The sequence below is a fragment of the Sander lucioperca genome, chromosome 22 (genome assembly GCF_008315115.2).
Source record: "Sander lucioperca isolate FBNREF2018 chromosome 22, SLUC_FBN_1.2, whole genome shotgun sequence".
Lineage (NCBI taxonomy): Eukaryota > Metazoa > Chordata > Actinopteri > Perciformes > Percidae > Sander > Sander lucioperca.
In genome coordinates, this window is record NC_050194.1 from 22,433,288 (window position 1) to 22,455,378 (window position 22,091).

At 40.5% G+C, this 22,091-nt stretch overlaps 2 protein-coding genes across 7 annotated transcripts in view; one reads left to right on the top strand and one right to left on the bottom strand.

Annotated features, from left to right (window-relative positions):
• The window catches only part of psme3 (proteasome activator subunit 3), an 8,349-nt gene extending 6,293 nt beyond the window's left edge, over positions 1–2,056 (bottom strand). The window contains exons 1-3 of the mRNA XM_031315747.2: positions 1,865–2,056; positions 600–632; positions 450–512 (exon numbers count right to left, since the gene is read on the bottom strand). Coding sequence (XP_031171607.1) covers positions 450–512; positions 600–632; positions 1,865–1,906 — 138 coding nt within the window. The 5' untranslated portion in view covers positions 1,907–2,056. The remainder of the gene's footprint in view (positions 1–449; positions 513–599; positions 633–1,864) is intronic.
• A 472-nt stretch (positions 2,057–2,528) lies between these two features.
• On the top strand, positions 2,529–20,580 carry nbr1a (NBR1 autophagy cargo receptor a). Of its 6 annotated transcripts, XM_035997246.1 has the most exons (23): positions 2,529–2,775; positions 3,114–3,176; positions 3,565–3,583; positions 3,814–3,836; positions 4,236–4,418; positions 4,807–4,884; positions 5,010–5,233; positions 6,344–6,463; positions 6,732–7,031; positions 7,375–7,534; positions 7,932–8,180; positions 10,396–10,518; positions 10,669–10,744; positions 10,922–11,032; positions 11,678–11,857; positions 12,355–12,528; positions 14,244–14,395; positions 14,990–15,444; positions 16,453–16,538; positions 16,920–17,007; positions 17,315–17,414; positions 18,953–19,144; positions 19,199–20,580. In XM_035997246.1, the coding sequence occupies exons 1-22, from the start codon at positions 2,674–2,676 to the stop codon at positions 19,139–19,141; spliced, it is 3,255 nt and encodes a 1,084-aa protein (XP_035853139.1). In that variant the 5' UTR covers positions 2,529–2,673; the 3' UTR covers positions 19,142–19,144; positions 19,199–20,580. The 6 variants fall into 6 exon arrangements, with proteins under 6 accessions (XP_035853139.1, XP_035853138.1, XP_031170753.1 ...); XM_035997245.1 differs by having other exon boundaries at positions 18,953–20,580; XM_031314893.2 differs by having other exon boundaries at positions 12,361–12,528; positions 18,953–20,580.
• The last annotated feature ends 1,511 nt before the right edge of the window (positions 20,581–22,091 follow it).

The following is a 22,091-nucleotide window of genomic DNA, read 5'->3' on the forward strand; positions in this document are numbered from 1 at the left end:
CATCTGTAACATTATCTGCCTGTTTTACACTCTTTGACCAACAGGTGGTATTTTGAGCTATTGAAGCCTCATGAATCCTTTTGCGAACCACTTTGCTGGAAAGCTTCAATGCTTCATGAGGCTTCTCGCCATCACTAGGCAAAACACTCACCACAAAATTCATAACAATGATAACATGATCTTTTCAAGCAGCTGGAATTTTCACGATATTGCAGATGTACTAAACACTTTCCGTCCATGAAACAACTTTTAACCCAAAATGGTCGAGAAATAACTCTATCCATTAACAGTTTATCAACTGATTTCTCATAAAGTTTACTTTATCGTGATACATAGTGTATAAAACTACATATACTGTGAGAGATCTATATATTGCACACTCCTAACCAAGATGTACACAGATCTTAGACGATGCAGTGTGTGTTTAGTTAAATGAACATGTAACATACCTTTAAGAAGTGATCAAGTTCCAGCAACTTCTTTGGGAAAAAATTTGCAACTAGATCCTCTGCCTGAAAAAAAAAAAGCTAACTTTTAGTTGCTTGGAAATCAAAAAAAGTTTTGATAGCTGTGTTTGCTACATGTTGCATGATACTTACCTCTGAAGTGATACGTTCCCTGAAAGCATCAACCTGCAAACACATAAGACAAGAGTCCAAATATCAGACCGACTGCAACAGTCCATATGTAAATCCACTTATTTAGCCTGGCTAAACGAAGTTGCAGACATACGTTTAATTAGACTTGAAGTGGGTTTATTTAGCAGTGGTGGAAAGTAACCACTGTCCGTAAGGACATTTATTCAAGTACTGTACCTAAGTACAAATTCGAGGTACTTGTACTTTACTTGAGTATTTCCATGTTTTCAACTTTGTACTTCCACTCCACTACATCTCAGAGGGATATATTTTACTTTTTTACCACTACATTTGTCTGACAGCTTAGTCACTTTTCAGATGACAGTTTTCCATCCTCATCCTGTTCAGTTTGTGATAAAAATCTCCACCCTTACAAGCTAAATAAAGTATTTAAAATGCCTCTTGGATAAGCTGGAAAATGCATCATCACAGAGCTGAAAACAGGGCTGTTTCTCGGACACCATAAACAATTGACTTTTTAGAAATACGTGGTTCCCACAGGACAGTTTATCTGTAGATTAAACTACCCAACAGTATATGGGAGTTAAAATTAGCACAACCTTAAACATCTACAGTATGAAAATACAAAATACACATTAATGCAGCAAGTAAACTTCATATATAATAGGAAAACACGGCGGGAACATTGTACTGCACAATGAATACTAAAGTAAGTTTTGCTGATACATACTTTAACCTAATATAAGGTTTTGAATGCAGGACTTTTACTTGTAGTGGAGTATTGTTGTATCAGCACTTTCCCTGAAGTAAATTTTCTGAATACCACCACTGTTATTAAGCTACCACCGTGGACTCTATAAATGTAGCTAGTGTGTCAGTATAAATGTTAAAAGCTATAACACCATAACATGTCTCAGGTATGACAACGGTAGCTTGATGAATTGGCTAACTTGGTAGCTAAGGCCTTTTTTGTGCATGTGCTCTTCCAATAGTAACTTGTATTGATCCAAACAGCGCTGCAACGTTAACTTCCATTCACACCTACACGAAGCTTAACGTCACTGTGACACAGCACCTTTTGGGAGGTTTGACAGGTGTGTTGTAACAGGCGGGAAACAAGCCGGTGTAAGCTAGCCGCTATATTAGCCTGGCCCTTATCATGGCTCTCACATCATGCTACAAAAACGTGGCTAACATGCTAGCAAGCAAATGGCAACAACACGTCGTATAACCTCAGCTGGGGTTTCCAAAACACACAACCTTACCTTGGTTTTAATTTCATTGTCCACCTTGAGGAGTGAAGACATCTTATGTGATCAAATAGGCGAAGAGCGATTGTCCCAACAGCATTAAATTCACCTGTAAATGTGTGTGTGTGTGGCTTATTACCTAGCCACACTTTGTGAGCTTAAAGATGACGTCGTTGACACGCGACATCCACGGACAGGAGGAGAAGAAAAAAAAGGTTTTGACCTGAGATATTTGTAGATTTATCTTGCATAATATTACCTGTCATTTTGAACTTTTACTGGAAAAATGTGTTTTTTGTTGTTGTTTTTTTTTTTGCTATATATGAGAAAGAACATTTTCTTATTAATCTCATAATATTTTTTGTAAAGCTTTACATTCATTAAAATCAATGTGAAGTAAGACCTCACTTTAATTTAATGTGTTCAATAAATGGTGCTAACATTATATATTAAGACAATAACTTCGGCATAAAACTATTAAGCTCTTAAAACTGTAAGATTGTGCTCCCTATTCACTTAATTTATTTTTTATTCTTTGCTGACCCTTGTCATGTTTTGTATGACTTTATTTTGTTTAATTTATGTTTTTCTTATTTTTTGCTTTCATGTGTCTTTTCTTATGTATCCGGTTAAAAACGTAAGTAAAGGATCATTGTTTATTTGAAGAAAAAAAAAGGTTTCAACTGCGCCTGCGCGAAAACGTCACCGTATTTTTCTAGACGCAGCTGACGATGTAAACAAGAAAAGACAGTCGAGGGCAATAGGGATCAAATAGGCCGGCGTCACCGCAAATGATAGCCATTATATGCTCATAAACGGCTGACATGGGGCTGCCTGTTACGATTAAAGTCAATTTCCGGGGAAATGTGAAGAGATTTCTGGCTCAGGATTTGGACAAACTGGAGTGGGAGTCCGTTGAAGCCTGGGTAAGCTGCTAGCTGAGCGTGTTGGCTAAACGCTGGCGCAGTTTGGTGAAAAGCAAAGGCCCAGACATGGCCTAGACACGTAAACAATAGACCACCTGAAGGACAGTCGATACTGTTGCGACAAAATGTACACAAGTGCAAATTTTTTAAGATGGCGTCAATAAATACGCAAGAATTTGCTATAATGCGTTTGTACAGTAGCTAGCTGTACTGTAGAGCTAATTTTCAACATGCCATTATTGATGTTTCTCAAAACACGGAAGGGAGTTTTTATTTTTGTTTAAGAACATAATGTTTGCTGTGAATTTGATAGTCAACTCTTTGAAATTATATTTCAGATCAAAGCGTCTTTTGGGATCAACCACTTTCAAGTCAAATACTTCGATGAGGATAATGAAGAGGTAAGGGAGTGTATGTAAATGTGTGTGCGTTTTTAGTACATTTACTCTACTAAGTACTGTACTTAAGTACGATTTAGAAGTACTTGTACTTTGAGTATTTCTATTTTATGCTACTTTATACATCTACATTTTGGAAGCCAATATAGTACTTTTACTCCACTACATTTATTTGTAGGGATGAACGATATGGATTTTGTTTCAGCCAATACAGATAGGATAACCAGATAATTTAACATTTTTGTATTTTAAAAAATAAGTTCATAACCTTTAGTTTATGCACTAACTTCTTCTACCACCTCTGCTTTTTACATTCATTGCAAAAATAATATAATGATGTTTTGGTTGGGTGTAAGTACATTGACTCATTCTGACCTCACTTTTATTTCAGATTTGCATAAACAGTCAAGGTGAGAAAAATACTTTTTTATTTGTTTATCTTAATTAATGTATGCATTTGAAATAGAACATTTTAAATAAAAAAAATGGATAGATTGATGGATGGATAGGAGCAAAAATATATGCAATAGAATAAACAATAAAAAAAAAAAGTGGAATATTTTTTACTCTACATATCATATGGGCACAGTGCAAGTAATTAGTTACTATGCAACTTACTGTTGATTTGTTTTTATTTCAGATGAATATGAAGAAGCAATCAAGGTACTGGGACACTGCTGGAATTCTTTCGAATAGTGAAGACAGGATTACATTTAACGGCACATAACAGTCAACAAGTTAATTACATTAACACGTCCATGTCATTACAGAAGTGCAGAGAGGATGCAGGATATCAGAAACTTTAGTGGACATTGTAGTGGCAGTAGAACTCAGTCAATGAATGAAGATAGAAAAGTAAATACTTTCTACCCACACAAGAAAATATGACCTCATACATACAATATGTACTCTGTGACTGTACTTACAAATATGTAATTGTTCCAGTGTGGCAGCATTCATATAGTTGTAGTTGTACAGAATGCACAGAGGAAAGCAATAGTATTATCTTACATTGTTTTGTGTCAGTTTTGTATGTGTTTAATGTTTGCATTCCCCACACAGAGCGCTGAGAAGCAGGGGAACCAGTTGCACATGAACGTGTACAAGATGAAAGGGCAGGCCTGTGGAGGCCCACTGAAGACGGAGGTGAAGGAGCTGAAAGGAGACCTCCGGCCTGCTCCTCCTTATCCATCAAGGGTCAAAACGGTGGATAAAGGCACACAGGTCACCCCAGAGCGAGACGCTGTAAGGAACCAAATGGATTCTCCTCCTCTTCCTCCACTTTCTTCTTCATATACACTCTCACATGTTCAGTGTTTACAGTGTTTTTGGCATTAATGAGCCACCGTAAATCTACGTTCTACTTGGCACAAGTGTCAACAACTGTTTATCGGCTCTTGTGTTGTAATTTCTGATGTAATTTGGATGTGGTTGTTGCCTCAGATCAACTTATCTTTAGGTCAGATACCAGTCTTCCATTGCCATATGTGTTTATCTAGCAATGATTGAAATCTTACAGGATTTGTGGAAGTGAAACAGTCAGTTTGTGTCTAAATATTAAAATCAAGCTCAACTCAAATATGTAAGATCATTGAACTTAGCATATGTGACAACCTGATGTATTTTGTTACAGGTCACAGTAAAGGACAACAAGGGGAACAAGCCAGAAGATGACCCCCCTCCCATGTGGTTTAGATCGTACATGGAGAAGGTAAAATAATGATTTTTGATTTGTTTTGACTTGTTATGTTTAAGATGCATTATTAATATTGTTGTCTCTGACCAAAAGGTCATGTTTAGCTTCTACTTACATAAATCAAACTCTTGTTTTCATAGTTTAAAGATGAGGTGGTGAAAGAGGTGGTGGAAAGGATGTGCAATGACTTTTCTGGACAGTGTTGTACCCACAAATCATCTGATGGGCCCCTTGAGGCCAGTGGAGCTAGTGGCGGCCCCATAGGGCCCAGGCCAGGCCCCTCCACCTCAACTGGATCCCTTGGCTACACCCCGAACTGCAGCAGCTGCAACAAACTCACCTCTGAAGGGGCCTACAAGTGCAGGTAGGCATGGGAAACATTTTAATATAATAACAAGTATTGTGAGGGAAATGGGTAACTAAGTGGCTTATGTAAGATACAGAATTTGATTTAGCATGGCACACGTTTTTTCAAATTCTGAAAATGTTTCACCTGATGAATCAATAAGTGACAGCGGTGATGCTTTAAACATGTCACATGCCAGGTAAGTAGAGCTTACTAGGAATTTGTCTTGGTTGAAGGTGCATACATAAAAACAATAATATAAACAAACAGTAAATACAGAAACAAATAACACATACATACATACATACATACATACATACATACATACATACATACATACATACATACATGTAACTTTTTTTTTTTATTTAACCTTTATTTTACCAGGGAAAAATCACATTGAGATTAAAATCTCTTTTACAAGTGAGCCCTGGCCAAGAAGGCAGCACATAAAAATACACTTTAACATACAATAAATAACGGCAATAATAAGACAGACAGGGATGGACATGAATAATAAATAAGAAAATAAAAACAGAAAATCACATTTTAAAGACAAGCGCAAACATGTTGATATAGTTGATGTAGGCGGGACTTGAATTCAGTTTGTGAAATTAAATCCTGCAATTTTAGCTGATTTTGTAACTCTTTCCATGAAGTTGGAGCACTGTAACAAAAAGCAGTTTTTCCAAACTCTGTTTGTACTAGTTAGCATTAATTGGGTTAGTGCAGAATGTCCAAAAATGTAGAGGGATGTGCAGAAGTTTAGGATATATAGAATGTGCAGGGGACAGGATATAGGATTAAGGTGTCAGTCAGTGGGGTTCCGGGGCCCCACTGAGGGGAAGAAACTGTTTTTGTGGCATGATGTTTTGGTCCTGATGGACTGCAGCCTCCTGCCAGAAGGGGAGGGGGTCAAACAGTTTGTGTCCGGGGTGAAAGTGATCGTGAGCTACAATCTTTTCTGCCCGCCTCGGCGTCCTGGAGGCGTACAGTTCCTGGAGAGACGGCACTTTAGACCTTTTGTGTCTTTCATGAGTTTGTTCTTTTTCTGTGAGATACTTTTTTTCTCGCGTGTTCTGTGCGGCTTTATGATATTGATGTTTTTGTTGGCTTGTTCCCTGGCAGTGTGTGCCCGTCCTGCATCCTGTGTGAGATGTGCAGACATAGCCATGACCCCAGCCACAACCTCGTGAGAACCAAGACACCTCTCTCCATCCCTGAGCATGGAATGTCGGGAGAGTTGAGGTAAACCCCCAAGAGCGAGGATCAATCTTCCCACTTCTTGAAACAATAAGACATTGTTACTTGCAACAGTGCTAGCCCTTTTTGCTATCACTTCTTCTGCTTTATTGGAGGAAAACATAAATATGAATAGATGCAAAGCAGGACTGCAAAATGTGTTAGCAGCTAGATTACTGAAAATAATGCATTATGAGTGTGTATGTGTTTTGTTCTTGGAAAATAAACTCTTGATAGTCAACAAATAGGTGTTCCTGATGACATTTCAAACCAGGTTCCCAAGGCGAGGAGACAGGACAGTGCGCAAGGCCGAGCGACAGCGCCTCAAAGCTGAAAGGAGGCAGCTAAGAGCTGAAGTGAAGGAAATCAAGAAGAAACTGAGACTGGAGAAGAGGGGGCTGCAGTGGAGTGGGCCGTCTACCTCAGGCAGAGCCAACCTGACAAACATGGCCTCCGCCTCCACCCAGGTCCCAGCCCTGCCCCCCCCCGCTGCCTCAGAAACAGCCTCAGGTCCAGCCCCAGCCCAAGGTTCCATCCCTGCCCCGGCCCCTGATCCCCAGGCCTCCAGTCCAGAGTAAGCGCCACCTCGGAAGGGCGTCCGCCAGTGCTGGGTACCTCAAACCCAGCATGGATGCAATAAAGTCTTTTTTTCCGAGAAAAGAAATCAAAATATGCCATCTTTGTAATCTAGTCTGTATGAGTGTATCGCTGGCTGCTCTGGGGTGGTGGAAAATGTTGGAACTACCTCAATGTGAAAACTGCTGCTGCTGCTTCATAGATTTTCTAAGAAAAATTGCTTTTGAGCTGCAAAAAAAAAATCTGGGGTCCTGCTTTTTTTGTTTCGTAGAGAACAAAAGAGATGGGTATTATAAGAAACCAGGGCTATTTTCAACAATGCTCTGTACACTTGAAACTAGGAGTCCCGGGGTCTCGCACACGTCCTTGGTTCCTACTATGGCTGCCTTGTTTCTGGACGAAAATCTGCCGGACGGCACCCGTCTGGAGCCTGGTACCAAGTTCATCAAATACTGGAAGATGAGGAACTCGGGCACTATCAGCTGGACCTCAGAGACTAAGGTACCCCTCCCACCCGCCGAGAGGACAGCCCCACTCTCTCTTGTCCCCCTGCTTCACTTCCACTTTGAGTCCCCACTCAGCTCATTGCCTACTTCTTATCCACTAACACTAGCTAAGATTTCTTACCCAGCCTAATACTACTAATGCCTTTTCTGTCTGAGATGTTTATTATTTTAATTCAGTTAAATCTGTTTTATGGTTTTTAAGTGTGTGTGTGTGTGTGTGTGTGTGTGTGTGTGTGTGTGTGTGTGTGTGTGTGTGTGTGTGTGTCTCCGTCCCTCACTTGAGCAAATATTATTTTTCTGCTGTGTGACTTTGGCTGCATGCTCTCGTCTTTGTGCTTTTTCGCATGTGTATTCCTATTTTGTGTTTTGTGTATGTGTGTACGTGCACCCAGCTAGTGTTCATGTGGGGAAACCTCGGCCTGGCATCAGAGGAGAAGAGGGAGATGCCGGTCCCCTTGCTGCTGCCCGGACAAGTGGGAGTGGTCAGTGTGGCCTTTGTCGCTCCTGTGATGGAGGGGATGTACACCTCCCACTGGCGGCTGGCGCACTGCGGGTGTCAGTTTGGCCCGCGTGTCTGGTGCAGCATCGTGGTCGACCCCGGCGACGGCCGCAACACACTCGGGCATCAGAGCAAACGACTGGCAAGTCTGATATCCAATGACACCCTGTACTGCTGCAGTGAGAACATCAGCTGTTGACATGCACATCTAGATTATGGCATTATTTGTGATACTTGATCAGCGATGGAAAGTAGATTTACTCAAGTACTTGTACCTGTACTTTACTTGAGTATATCCATTTTATGTTACTTTATACTTCTGCTCCACTACATTTCAAAAGGGAAATAATGTATTTTCTTTCTGCACTACATTTATTTGACAGATATAATTACTAGTTACTTTGCAGAGTAAGTTTTTGCATTACGAAAAAAAACTTAGATAAGCTTTTAAAATACAGAACAATGTTGAGATTAAACCACAAATTCCAAACCACTTGGCTTGGGACTTACAAAAAAAGGTGTCTGCTTAGGCCCCTTGTCACATTTCAGATGAGTTGTCAGCCGTTCTACCAAAGAGGGATTTTCCCTCTCCGATTGTTTCAACTCTTTAAGGCCCAAAGAGGTAAAATTATCCAATATTTCACAAAAAAGCAAAGATTAGAGACATGAAAACAGAACTTTCTTTCCTCTACCATTAATCATGTCATGACCCCTCAGATTTATCTGGTGAGCCTTTTAAGGGACCCGACCCTTAGGTTGGGAACCACTGGACAAAACAACCTGACTGTATCTTAAAGTTAAAACGGTCTCCACCCCAACCAGCTACAACAGTAAAAACACTGCTTACACATATGAACAATCTAATTATGGGACATTATACTGCATAGCAAGTACTTTTAGTTTTGATAATACTTCTATACTTCTTTGTAAGTAAGATTTTGAATGCAGGACTTTTACTTGTTGCATTGATACTTTTATTTAAGTAAGGCTGCGTTCACATAGACTGCAGCAGTTGTCAGGCGGTCTGACGAAAACGCAAGTATTTCCGTTCATTTTGAATGGGGGTAGTGCGTTTAGGCTGCGGCGGTGGGAGCTGCAGGAGGGAGCTGAAAAAACCCACAGCGGCCTACAGCAAAAAAGTTGAGACACATGTAACTTTTAGAGAAAAACAACCCGACGTCACCCTGCAGTGGCCAATCATGTAACCGCCGATCAGACTTGTCAGTCCGTTTTGAGGCGGTGTGGGAGTCCCGTACAGTAAACATCACTGCCTCTATCGCTGCCACGAGAAAGTTTTAAAACACTATGGGGGTAAAAAAAACGAAACACAAGCACTTAACTGCCCAGGAGTTTGTGTAACAGTTTACTTTTCCTGCATCAACAAAGCAGAGTTGCTCCGTCTTTCTCTCTTTCGCTGTGAAATGAAGCTGCCTTCAAATGCAGTCGGGAATGTCGAGATCTATAAACGATCTGACGGGAAACAATAATTGTGAAGTAAAAATTAAAGAACGCAACAGGACGTCACACAAATGGGCCTTTTAAGTGACACTCCCACCGTCGCAGAACCCTGGGGCGAATCGCCAGACCGCCTGATTTAGTCTGAATGAACCCTAAAGGATCGGAGTACTTCTTCCACCACAAATGCCTTTTCCAGATTTTTTAAAGTAATTTAAATACCTAGATCTAAATTAGGTCAAATTCAAAGTAGGGCTGGGCAATCTATCCAGATATCTAGTCTCATATCACGATATCGATATAATATCGATATATTGCCCAGCCCTAGGAAGACATAAATGCCAGCACAAATACAAATGATCTGTGATATGTGATGGGTGGAAGTGCTCCACACATATCGTAATTTGTATTTGTGTAACTACAGTAAAAATGATTTAATTTTTTGAACTTACCAGACTGTTCAGCTTTTCTATTATTTGCCTTTACCCACTTAGTTATTATATACACATTAATGATGATTATTTATCAAAAATATTTTTTGTAAGCACAAATTGTCAACCCTACGATATCGCCGCAATATCGATATTCAGGTATTTGGTCAAAAATATCTAGACATTTTGATTTTTTTCCATATTGCCCAGCTCTAATTCAAAGTTCAACATGAATATGGCAGTATAAAAAATGTATTGCAGTCTGTGTGGTTCCTGGGTAATAAAGGAAACAGTTAATGTGAACAGGTGTGATTAGGATTTGAAAAAAACGGATCATCCATAATAATACTGGAATCCTTAAATCCATTGGGACGCTGTACTTGTGTCTTACTCTTAAAAGATTTTACGGTGGAACTCATCTTTGTATGCACCCTGTAGTGTTACTCATGATGCCATTCTTGTGTGCTTCAGAAGGAAGAGGTGAGGCCAGTGGAGAAGGAGGAGGTTAGGGCCAGGGACAGCGACCCTGGCTTGTTTGTAGACCTGAACCACGAGGACTACTACTTCCCCTCAGTCGACCTCCTCACTGCACAGGTGCACGCTCCGAAAGATCTGACATTCAGCTACCTGAAACATGTAGTTTCAGTCAATACTCCTGCTTTGTTCTGTGACAGCACAAACATACCGTAGATTGATCAGTGATCAGCTGAACATCCTTCATACTCCCTGCATGTTTTTTTTCAGGATCTACTGTCATTTGAGTTGCTGGATATAAATATTGTGCAAGAGTTGGAGAAGGTTCCTAACAACACTCCTGTGGGTAAGTAATATATGACGCTTTAAACACTGGAGAAAACGATTTAACCGAAATAGTTTCTTATGCAACGTCCAAAATTGCCTTGGCTTTTGTAGGAAACATGATGGCCTGAATACATTTCTCTAGTTTTCAAGTCTTAAGTGGTTAAACTGTGTTGTGTTTCTCCTACCTAATTTGTAGATTTGACTCCCTGCATATCTCCTCTGCCCCATGATGCACCAGTGTTGGAGAAGGCCATCTTTTCCCAGATGAAAGAAGACGCAGAAGTCACAGGGGTCCGAAAACTTTTTGGTAAGACCAGTTGTGTACTAAAAAAAACCTCCAGATTACAGTGTGTGCTTAGTATGAATGTGATGTTGGCTGTTCCTTGACAAGAAGATGCAACTCAAGTGAGAAAAAAAAATCAAGGCAAAAATATTGCGTATCATTTAAGCAGAAACCTCTTTTAAGCACATTTATGTAAATGTAACTCTCACTGGAGATGGTTTTTTGAACTGTTGAGCTAAATTTGAACTGGGAACTCCAAGAGATTTGTATTTTGAGGCTAGCGGCTCGAGGCTTCATTAGCCACTGCTAGCGTAAGGGCCGTTTTACAGTCGCCGTAGCGAGCTGGCGCGTGCCAATGTGATGTCAAAATGACGTAGATCTCGCTGGCGCGCCAGGATTTTGAGTGCGCAACCAGAGGCCAAATAATACGACATCACAGATCTTTTTTAAGGATAACACCAGAAAAGAGAAAGCGTGGAGTTTAATTACAGGAGTGCTTGGAGTGGAAGGTAGACACTAGCTTAATAAACACGTGATTGTTCTGTAAAGTACAAAGTAGAGACAATAAAATCTGCGAGTCGGGCAGCCGAGACGCTCCCGGTGTGGTATGCCGGAGGATGGAACAAAACCAGAACCTGTCAGTGGATTATTCTTTTAATATATGCCTAGGAGTGAAACTGAGGCAGCAGACGGAGCTGCTGGAGCCTGTGACCCGGGAGGAGGACAGGGAGGAGGAGATCAGCGGAGCCCAGTTCCTCTGCGAGACGGTCATCCGCTCCCTCGCCTTAGAGGAGGCCCCTGATCACAGACCCCTGCGCAGAGCCCAGCACGGCAGCCACAAACCACAGGGTGAGGAGCCACTGTGCCTCCCACAATCACACTCATTATTAGTTAGGGCCGCGTACATGAGTTGACTAATCGATTTGTCTATCGACAGAAAAATAATCTACAAAGTATTTTGATAATCAATGAATTAAAAATGGAAGAAAATGCTGTTTTCAACCTCTTAAATATGAAGGCTTCCTGCTTTTCTCTGTTTTATATCATATTAAAGTGAATGTATTTTTGGTTTTGGACAAAACAAAGACATTTAAAGTTCTTGCACTTTGAGAATCAAGGATGGACATTTGTTTTACTGTTTTGAGACATTTTATGGACCAACTGATTTAATCGTTTGGTCGAGATAAAAATCTGCAGGATAATGAAAATAATTAGTCGCAGCCCTACTGTTATTATATACTGTGACCAAAATCTAACAAACCTATGTTAAGAAATACAGTATATTTTTGTGTTTAAAAGTTGCTGTATAATGAGGGACTCTGACTTTGTTTTTTTATTCCATTTAGTTTCAGTTGTTTCCCGGGGCACCAGCTTTTGCTTCGAGAGAGCTGTAGAGGCTGAGAAGATGGAGACAGTGCAAGAGAGAAATGAGGAGATCTGCGCCATTAGACTTGAGAGTTCAGCTGTGCCTCTCAACACCGGCCTCAACCAGATCACCCAGGAAGAGGAGACAAGGCCAGGTGAGAGGATGACTCCCAGGATTATATCTGTTTCCAATTCGGCATCTCAATTTTCCCTCATTTATTTTTTTTCTGTTGAATACATTGACATGTCTTTAAAGTGGCTATATGTGGCTTTCAGTTTTTGTTGATTCTAGCGGCCGCTTTGGACAAAAGCGGTAGTGTTTTTTACCACACCTGCTGTCGTAAAGGTCTTTTCTTTACAGTGCTTTATTGCCCACTGTATTACCGAGTTAGTGTTACCGGGAGATCATATAGTTGCAATGAATGTTTTGCTCAGACAAATAATCATTCATTTTCAATAAGAGAATACGTTACAGATGCATCGTTGCATTTCAAGTGTTGCATACTATAACTTAGCCTACTTTGGACGTATCGTGAGCTAAACCAGGTATCACTGTCACTGTATCACGAGCCAAAGAATTAAGAGATTGTTGTAGAACCAACGTAATAATAGCTTAGATTAATATAGCACATTTCATGAAACCCACGGACGCTTTACACAGGTACAGGGGGACAAGGGAATAGAAACTAGTAGGCCAACACAAACACGGACTAAAAGGAATAAAACGTCCGCGCTAAATGGAAGGGGGACGTAATTTAATGTCGGCTACTGACGTACAACCACATCGCCCGGATTAAAGTTATTTTATGAATGAAATAGACATATTACAAACCTGAGAGCCAATTCGGGGACGTTTTTGAATAATTTGTTGAAAGCTCGGCCGAGTGTGACTCGGTTTCACCCGCTGTCTTTCACTTTCCCTTTTAGCTTTTAGTTGTTCTTCGTTTAATTTCCTTCTTTCCTGTGATGGTCCTGCCCCAGTATCAGCCGTCACTACAGCACATAACTTCTAAAATAAAATTAAAATACAATTAGGCCTACATAAAGAAATCTCCTGCTACCTTTTACCTGCATACTCACTAACACAGGCTTTTCCGGTGTTATGCTGAAATCTGTGACCCGTCAGACTAAGTGCTCTGTAGCGCCGTCTACCTAAATCATTTTGTGACTTTGCGGGGAAATTCGGACCCGGCCAGGGGCATCAATAAAAACGATATAAAAATAGCGTTCTTTTCACTGTTAGTCTCGTTTGCTGTTACAGGTCATTTATGATCATCAGATGGAACATTACACAGAAACATTTAAAAGTTACATATAGTCACTTTAAATTAAAAAATAAATAAACAGGAGGACTGCTTGATTTAACTTATCTTAAAGCTAGGGCTGGGTACCGAATTTTAGGCTCCGACCGAATCGCCTCTAAAGTATTGAGTATCGAAAAATGCCTCGTCATTCGTTACCCAATTTCAATACCTAAGGAGTAAATCTCATCAGTGTCAGTGAGCCAATCAGCATGCATAATAATGTTTTGGATTGGCGTAGAGACACGCAGGAAAAACTTAACGTTACGCACAGAGACAGAGCTCACGTAGTAGGAGCGAGAAAATAAATAAAAAGATTTGAACCAAATGTGTAATGTTGTCATTTCTTTTTGTTTTATAAAATTGGTGTCGAACCGGTATCGAAGTCATGGTATTTGTATGGGTACCAGTATTGGGAATTTTTTAACGATACCCACCCCTACTTAAAACTAATGTGTTTTCAGTTCCATGTCATGACTGTTGTGGTAATTATACGTTGAGCCTCACCTGCGATTTTTAGATGCTCATTTGTGTGTGTGTATGTGTGTTTGTTTTGTGTTTTGTTTTAGTTCTGCTGGAACCAGCGAATGAAAACCTGCATATCGGCTCACATCATGATAACGAGGACGAAGAGGTCATGGTCCTGGATGACAGGGAGAACATGAGGGACAGTCAAGATGAGAAAGAGGAGGGTGGAACCAAAGGAGAAGACTGGGAGGAGGTGAGGTTTTTAACCTTTTTGTGCTAACACTTCTGTTTTATAGGACAAAGCGGCTCATAAATGATAAATGATGATTCTCAAAGGGACGATGCCAGAGAAGACAAAACCATAACAGTAAATACTGTAAAATAAATACAATAGGCACCGACCGAATTGCCTCTGTATTATCAAGTATCGAAAAAATGCCTTGTCATTCAATACCCAATTTCAGTCCCTAAGGAGTAAATGTCATCAGCGTCAGTGTGCCAATAAGCATGCAGCATGCTTCCACCAAGATCTAATAATGTTTGTGATTGGCTGTCTAACGTTACACACGTCGTAGAGACAGGGCTGACGTAGTAGGAGCTGTAAAATAAAAATAAAAAGATTTGTACTGTAATGTGTAATACTGTAATTTATTTTAGTTTTATAAAATCGGTATCGAAAAAATTTATAATTTAGGAGCCGGTATTGAAGTCACGGTATTGGGATCGGTATCTAAAAATAAAATATAAATATTTGAACGATACCCAGCTCTAGTTAGAAGTTGTTGGCGTAGTCGTTCTCATGGATCAAAGTCCATAAATGTCTCCATCTTGTCCTCCTGTGTCTCAGGTCAGCAGCCAGACTTCCTCAGTCTCCTCCTGTGACGATTACATCATTGTCCTCCCGGACTGCTTCGACACCAGCCGGCCTCTGGGCGAGTCCATGTACAGCTCCGCCATGTCGCAGCCTGATGCTGCTGCTGATGATGATGATGATGATGATGATGATGATGTGACCTCAGCCGACCCGGACACACAGCAGGAGGGAGAGGAGGAGGAAGACTCCAACTCTGAGCCAGGCGAGGTGGCACCGCTGAGAGAGAGGCAGGACGAAGCGGAGATAGTCGACGCGGAGGATTCATCTGTGAACACGTGGCCTCTGGCGGTCCCTCCCACCCACAGCAGTGTGAACCAGATGCTGTGCGCCTCCCAAACCCTGGACGCTGTGACGCTCACCCCTGAAGTGGTGCCACCACCAGTGCTGCCTGACTCCCTGCTGCCTCCACCAACGCTCTACTCACCCAGGTCAGATCAGTCAAATGGTCCCTGTGCAGTTCAGAAACCTGCAGCATGCATTAAAAGAAACTGTTCCAAATATCTCAACAGTGATGTTGTGGATATTTTTTTAACGGGCTGTCAAAATGAACATGTTAATAACGAATTCAAGCAAATTCCTCATTTTTCTGACGCGCAATTAACGCGCGTGCGTTCTGTGATTTGGGCCTAGGGCTGCGCCGTAGTTTGTGGAATCAGGAAACGATGCAGCAGGGACGTTGTGGATGGCTAGCAGAAACAAAGCTCCTTGAGCAGAAATGGATAAAGAAAAGGGTCTTTTGAATGGCAAGTTGCGTTTTTTAAAGCCCTTCCAGAAGTAATTTGCACGTACTGTCGATGTGAATTTAGTTACCACCAGAGTAGTCGAGTCTGAAATACCACTGGAGCGTTAAAAGCTTGAAAAACATACCTTTTAAAGTACATTTAGAACAGATATAAAAATGTACCAATCATTTGCAATTAATCGCGAGTTAACTATGGACAATCATGCGATTGGTTAAATATTTTAATCGATTGACAGCCTTAATATTTGTATATATATTTTGTGTATTTAAACTGTATTTCTGATAGGTTTTATGTTCTCGTGCTTAGAAATGTGTCCCGTTTCCTGCTAAACTTGTCTGGTATCAATGCACATAGTGAAGTAGGCCAAAAATTGGAGTGAGCACCGGGAAGTGGAACCCCAGTATAAGAGTAAGAGTTGATGTTTTTTGCAAGAGAATATCGGGGTCTTCTTGCAGTGAGAATGTGAATAACAAGATGTGAAGAACAAAATGTAGGAAAAAGACAATATCATCCAAAATATCATGCAATTTCCAGCTGTTTTTGCACTGTTGATTGTATCCATTAAATATTCACATTTATAATTTTAAATACAAGGGTACCTAGAAATGATCCCAGTCCATTTAAATGTGTATCTCCCTGCTACAGCTTGTCTATGGTTTAATTCCTACTACTATTATTTTCTGTATGTTTCAGGTCTGAGGCACTGTACCTGGCTGAGGACCCCAGTCCTCCAGCCTGTGGCCCATATGAGCCACACCAACCAAGGGTCCACCTAAATGGTGAGTTTTACTTTTTGAATGACTGGACATAAGCACATCACAGTATCATAGTACATACTGGCACTCATGGCACATAAGACGTTTACCATTCATGCATCAGTTCGCTCAGAACACACACACACACACACACACACACACACCAGTATCAATATACTATAACAGCTTGTTTTTTAGTACTTTGAATGTTCAACTTCAGTGTTGCCTCACAGAAAGGAAACACATTTTGCCCTTTGTTGGGATACAGGAAGTGAGATTGCACTCAAGCTTTTAGGATCAGTTGATTCAGCAGAATGCTCTGTTCCTCCTCTAATACTGTGTGTGTGTGTGTGTGTGTGTGTGTGTGTGTGTGTGTGTGTGTGTGTGTGTGTCCCTTTTCTGCAGTATCATCTGGTTTGTCAAGATCAGCAGGCTCAGCATCCAGTGCCTTTGAGACATATAACCCCAGACCCAGCAACGCTTTGCAGCCAAGGTGCAATTCAGTGTAAAACTTGTTGTTTCCGTTTTATGAAGGAAACTCTTGCTTTAGTTACTCTTTTGTGTTGACTGCGTTTATCTGTCGTCATCATCTTCTTATATAACAACCTGATCTTTCTGATGATAACTTCTAACAAAGAGTCTGTATTATCATAAAGCAATGTGATCCACCTCTTAACTTGCATTTTTTTGGGGTTTCTAACCTGTGTGCTTTTTGTTTAAAACAAGTCTAACTGGAACACATTGTTCTCTGCAATGCTGTTATGTAACCCAGCATAACCACATCCCTGTCTTTATACAAGGGGCCAAGGAGGCATCACAGAGGGACTTGTCAAGGGCGCCCTTTCTGTGGCAGCGTCCGCTTATAAAGCTCTCTTCACTGGACCAAACTGCTCAATACAGGTACATCACACAGAAACCCTGTCTAAACATCATGCATAGCAACAAATATATTACAGTTATAGTGACAAGATTACGTTTCTAGAAGTGGGTAAGATTTAGAGCCGCAAGGATTATTCGATTAATCGATTAGTTGTCAACTATTAAATTAATCGGCAACTTTTTTAATAACCGATTAATCGGTTTGAGTCATTTATTCATGAAAAAAAAAAAAATGATCAGGTTCCAGCTTTTTAAATGTGAATAGTTTGTAGTTTCTTCACTCCTCTGTGATAGTGTAAGGTATTTCATTGTGGTACGTCTCAGTTGAAGTGTGGCGGGAGTTCAATCCTGACGTTGTTTGAGAATGGCCTGTCCCCGCGACGCTCCGGCAGTCCAACGGGTCTCCTTCAAGCTTCCACATTGTGTTGTTTCTTCTTCTTTCCTCTTACTACCCTCTCTAACTTTTACTAGAACGAGAAAACGCCCGAGGCACAACGAGCGGAATCTAATACTCGTGCTGCTATACACTGTAAAAAGTTAAGCAGTTAGAGTTAGAGTTAGCAGTGGCTAACGCTAACTGACTGTACTTGACAGACTGCCTAACGATGTAGTAAACTTACGATGGGCCTCAATGGAGAAAATATCCCACCGCTGCCACCAATGTAACCGAGGGTTTATTATATTGCCTAGACTCAGGTTTGACTATAAAATAAAGAAACACAGGCTTCCAATGCCGGAACCACGACGGCACTGCACGTCTCACTTTATTTAGTCTTGCTTTGCCAGACCATCCACACGCTGCAGAGCGGAGGAGATTCTGGCTACTCCACACAGCATTCTGGGATGGGAGAAAAAGGTGCTCTGGTTTATTGGCATTTCTTTAAACCAATCACAGTCGTCAGGGGCGGCGCTAAGCACGGAGCCGCTGTCAAATAGTCGTGCGTCAAAAAACTCAGATAGTCTAGCTAGCTGTCTGGATTTACCCTGCAGAGATCTGAGGAGCAGTTAACCATAGTCCTCAGAAATCCACCAGAGTTTAAAATGACAATTACAGCCAGTCAATACAACACTTTGTCCACTTCCGTTTTTTCCCGTCACAATAAAAGCTCTTATGGTTTACTGTAACTTCCTCTTAACCTTCAACTGAGAGGTAACACAATAAAATACCTTACAATAGTAAACTGAATAGCTTTGAGTTGTGGACAAAACAAGACATTCCAAATTTAAAGCAACACCAAAGATTCTTTTGTACCTTAAAATAATGTTTCAGTGGTTCATCAACTCGTAATAGGGTGAACGGTACTTCTGCATTCACTTTGCGGCCCTCTATCGGCTGTAACCGCACTATGCAAGTTTGCCAGATCGGGTAGTTCGAATGAGAACGGTAATGGACAATTCCGCTTCCAACTTGTAGGGGGACCGAAGAGGAAAAGTGCTTTGGCGTTACTTTAAAATGGAAAAGACTGAATGACATTTTTCACCATTTTCTAACATTTTATAGACCAAACAAACGACAATGAGAATAATCGTTAGTCTCATCTCTGTTGCTCCCCCTCCAGCGAGGCATCGACCCAGCCACCAGGCAGGACCCTTCCCTGATGGCAATGCTGCTGGAGATGGGCTTCAGAGACCAGCGTCTGAACCAGCGGCTGCTGAGGAAACACGGCTACAGCCTTCTGCACACCGTCAACGAGCTGGTGCAGATAGCCGAAGACGGCCAGAAGAAAGCTGTCAACACTAAGCACTGAGAGAAGGGGAATCTGTGGAGTAAAAAAAAAAGGCTACTATAAGAATTGATTTGACTTTTAAACATAATGTAAAGAGAATATTTAGATTATGACCTGCATATATATCACCCTTTCCAGTGTCTAGATTTTGTTTGAATTATGTAAAAAGGAGAAAACCTGTTCATGATTTGTGCAATTGATTGATGTTCCAAAGGGTGGATCGTTTATTTGAACCAAGAGTAACGATAATAAGACAATAATGAAAAATGAAAGAGGAGCATTTATTTCTCAAACTTGAGAGAAAGGAATGAATGGCTTCTCCTGCCTTTGCCTTTTTGATTTAGCATCAACATCTTAACAAATTCAACCATATACACACTTGTGAGTTTTTATGAATAGTGGTTAACCTTTGCCATGCCTTGTTTACCTGGGGCCGTAGAGCCTCATGTGTTGGTCAAAGGGAGCTGGGAGTTGTAGTTTAGAAAAGGACAAAAGTGTATTTCAGCTCTTCATCTTTTAGTGTTTGTATGGCTGTTGTAGCTGCTTCCTGGGCGCTGAAAAATTATTGTCTTTTGCCAGGGCTTGGCTAGATTCTTCTCACAAATAGAGCAATGAAATATTAATATTGTTGAATGTCATAAAAGATAGAAATGTTCTGAGGAGCCACTGCAGCTACAGTAGGTGGTGGAGATTGTGGGCGTTGAGGGTCAGCAGTGCAAGTAGTGAGAACAACAAATCTTTAAGACTTTTTTTTCTCAATTATCGTAGTGAAATCTGCCTAAACAATGCAATCTTTTTTCTGTATCAGAGTACTGTTATTTTAGACGTTGACATGTGGAATGTATACAAAAACTGTCCGAACGGATCACTGTTCAGACTCGGATGTTTTCTACTGCTTTTTAGGAGACACCTGCATGACAGGTAGACGCTTTAGAGATGCGCCGTGTTCTCGTGGTCTTAGCACAGTCACAGTAGAAAATGTCCGCTTTGCATCATGGTTCAACGACCCCTTGCCTACATCTTTACGTGTCCTCATTCAACTGTCATTTAGCTCTAATCCAAACTGAGATGTCTCTAACAACACATTCCTCACTGTCATAGTGGAACCAAGTATATTTTATTTCATTACATTGCCTTCATGAAACATGATTACTTACTTTCCTGAAATTTACATGTGGTGATTTGACATTTGTGGTGTGTGCAGATTTGAGTTAATGTCTATTTTGAGTTATTCCCTGTGTGTGTGTGTGTGTGTGTGTGTGTGTGCGCGCGCGTGTGTGCGAGAGTGTGGTTGAGGATTTTTTTTTAACCACGTTCTTTCGTTGATTGTCCACGTTTTCATGCTCAAGAGAGAGAATAATTCTTAATATATCTATGCTTGTCAAATTGTTCCTCAGTCACAGAGTGTATACATTAAATCCCCTCTACTGTCAATCCGCCAATAAACTATTTGCACATCTCTTGTCTCTTCTGTTAATGAAAAATGTCTAAATGTAGGTCATGTCACACTCCACGCTCTGTATGTCTTACAGTTTGTAATAAACTGGATAGTGTCACAAGTACAGAGGTTACATACATTATAGTACTGATTATACAGAATTATTGACAGAATGAGGTTGGGTTTAACATCTTTTAAAAGCCGTTGTGTATGTCAAAGCTGCAATACTGAGCAGGTAACTGTCCCAGGGACCCGGACCTTCAGGGACCCGGACCTTCAGGGACTTAGTACTCAGATCCTTTACTTGTAAAGTAAATGTAGAAACACCACAGTCTAAAAATACTTCATTAAAAGTAAAAGTCCTAAACTCAAAATGTTACTTTTTTATTTGTATACTTTATTGTGTCAATACATATAGCTCAGTTCATTTCTTTTTTTTTTTTTTTCAATTTTGAACAGAGAAACACAAACTGAAAAAGAACAAAAACCCTCAGCCACCCCCCACTCTCTGCGGTCTCGAGGGAAACAAAACTAACAAGCAGAAATCACACCTTGCCTAGTCACTCTCCTCTAGTTCTTGAGGCGCTGAGGTCATTAGGTCTGATATTTGTGCTGCTGTGTTTTTCCATAGGTCTATAGTCGATGATTTGGCTTTGTTAATCCTTGCTGTAGAGAGCTCAAGCATAACTATGTCTAGAAAATACGCCAACCACTGTTGGTTGCGGTTGAGCCGGCTAGCCAAACTTTCCTCTGTCTCCCAAGCAGGTGTAATTTAGAGTAACAATCAGATCAGTAGGGATTCGACATCCTATCACATCAGATATTATTGATGTTGTTTTATTCCAGAACTCATGCACCTGTTCACACTCCCAGGTTGACAGAACGTGCAATAGGGAGTGGGCATGACTTTAGAGACGTATCTCTTCTGAGGAGTCCAACATGTCCTATGACATATGTTGAAGTGGATCTGCTGGTGATTTGGGTTCTTGGAACAGTGGGAAATGTTGTCCCAAACTGTCTCCCAATTAATTGCGTTCCCCTCCGAGCTCAGCTCTCACTCCCATTTCTTTACTATTGGGAGTTCATATTTTAAAAATCTTGACATTTTATCTTTCACCAAAACAGAAAACAGGGCATGCATAAACAAAAATGTAGTGTGCATATATATATATATATATATATATATATATATATATATATAAATAAATAATAACAACTCGTACATACATTTACATTCATGTTTACATATGCACAAAACATGCACATAATTAAGAAGAGAAAGGAAAAGAAAAAATGTATATACCGCGCACACGCAGGCTAAATACACACTCAAAATGATACTTCAGTAAAAGTACAGAAGTATTATCAGCAGCATCTCCTTGAGGCATCAAAATGGTTTGTACAAAGTGTATATTATATTCTGGTTTTTTTAATCATTAATGAAGACATTTAAAAGCATTTTAGTGCAGTTTGTCAATGTGGAGACAATTTTAGATACTTTGGGGGTCAAGAGGGGCCCAACAGCAATTATTT

Coding starts and splice junctions, on each gene's coding strand:
- nbr1a (XM_035997245.1), top strand. CDS start 2,674: ATGGGGCTGCCTGTTACGATTAAAGTCAATTTCCGGGGAAATGTGAAG. Junction 3,837..4,235: donor AATATGAAGAAGCAATCAAG/GTACTGGGACAC, acceptor TTCCCCACACAG/AGCGCTGAGAAGCAGGGGAA. Junction 11,033..11,677: donor AGGGGTCCGAAAACTTTTTG/GTAAGACCAGTT, acceptor ATATATGCCTAG/GAGTGAAACTGAGGCAGCAG.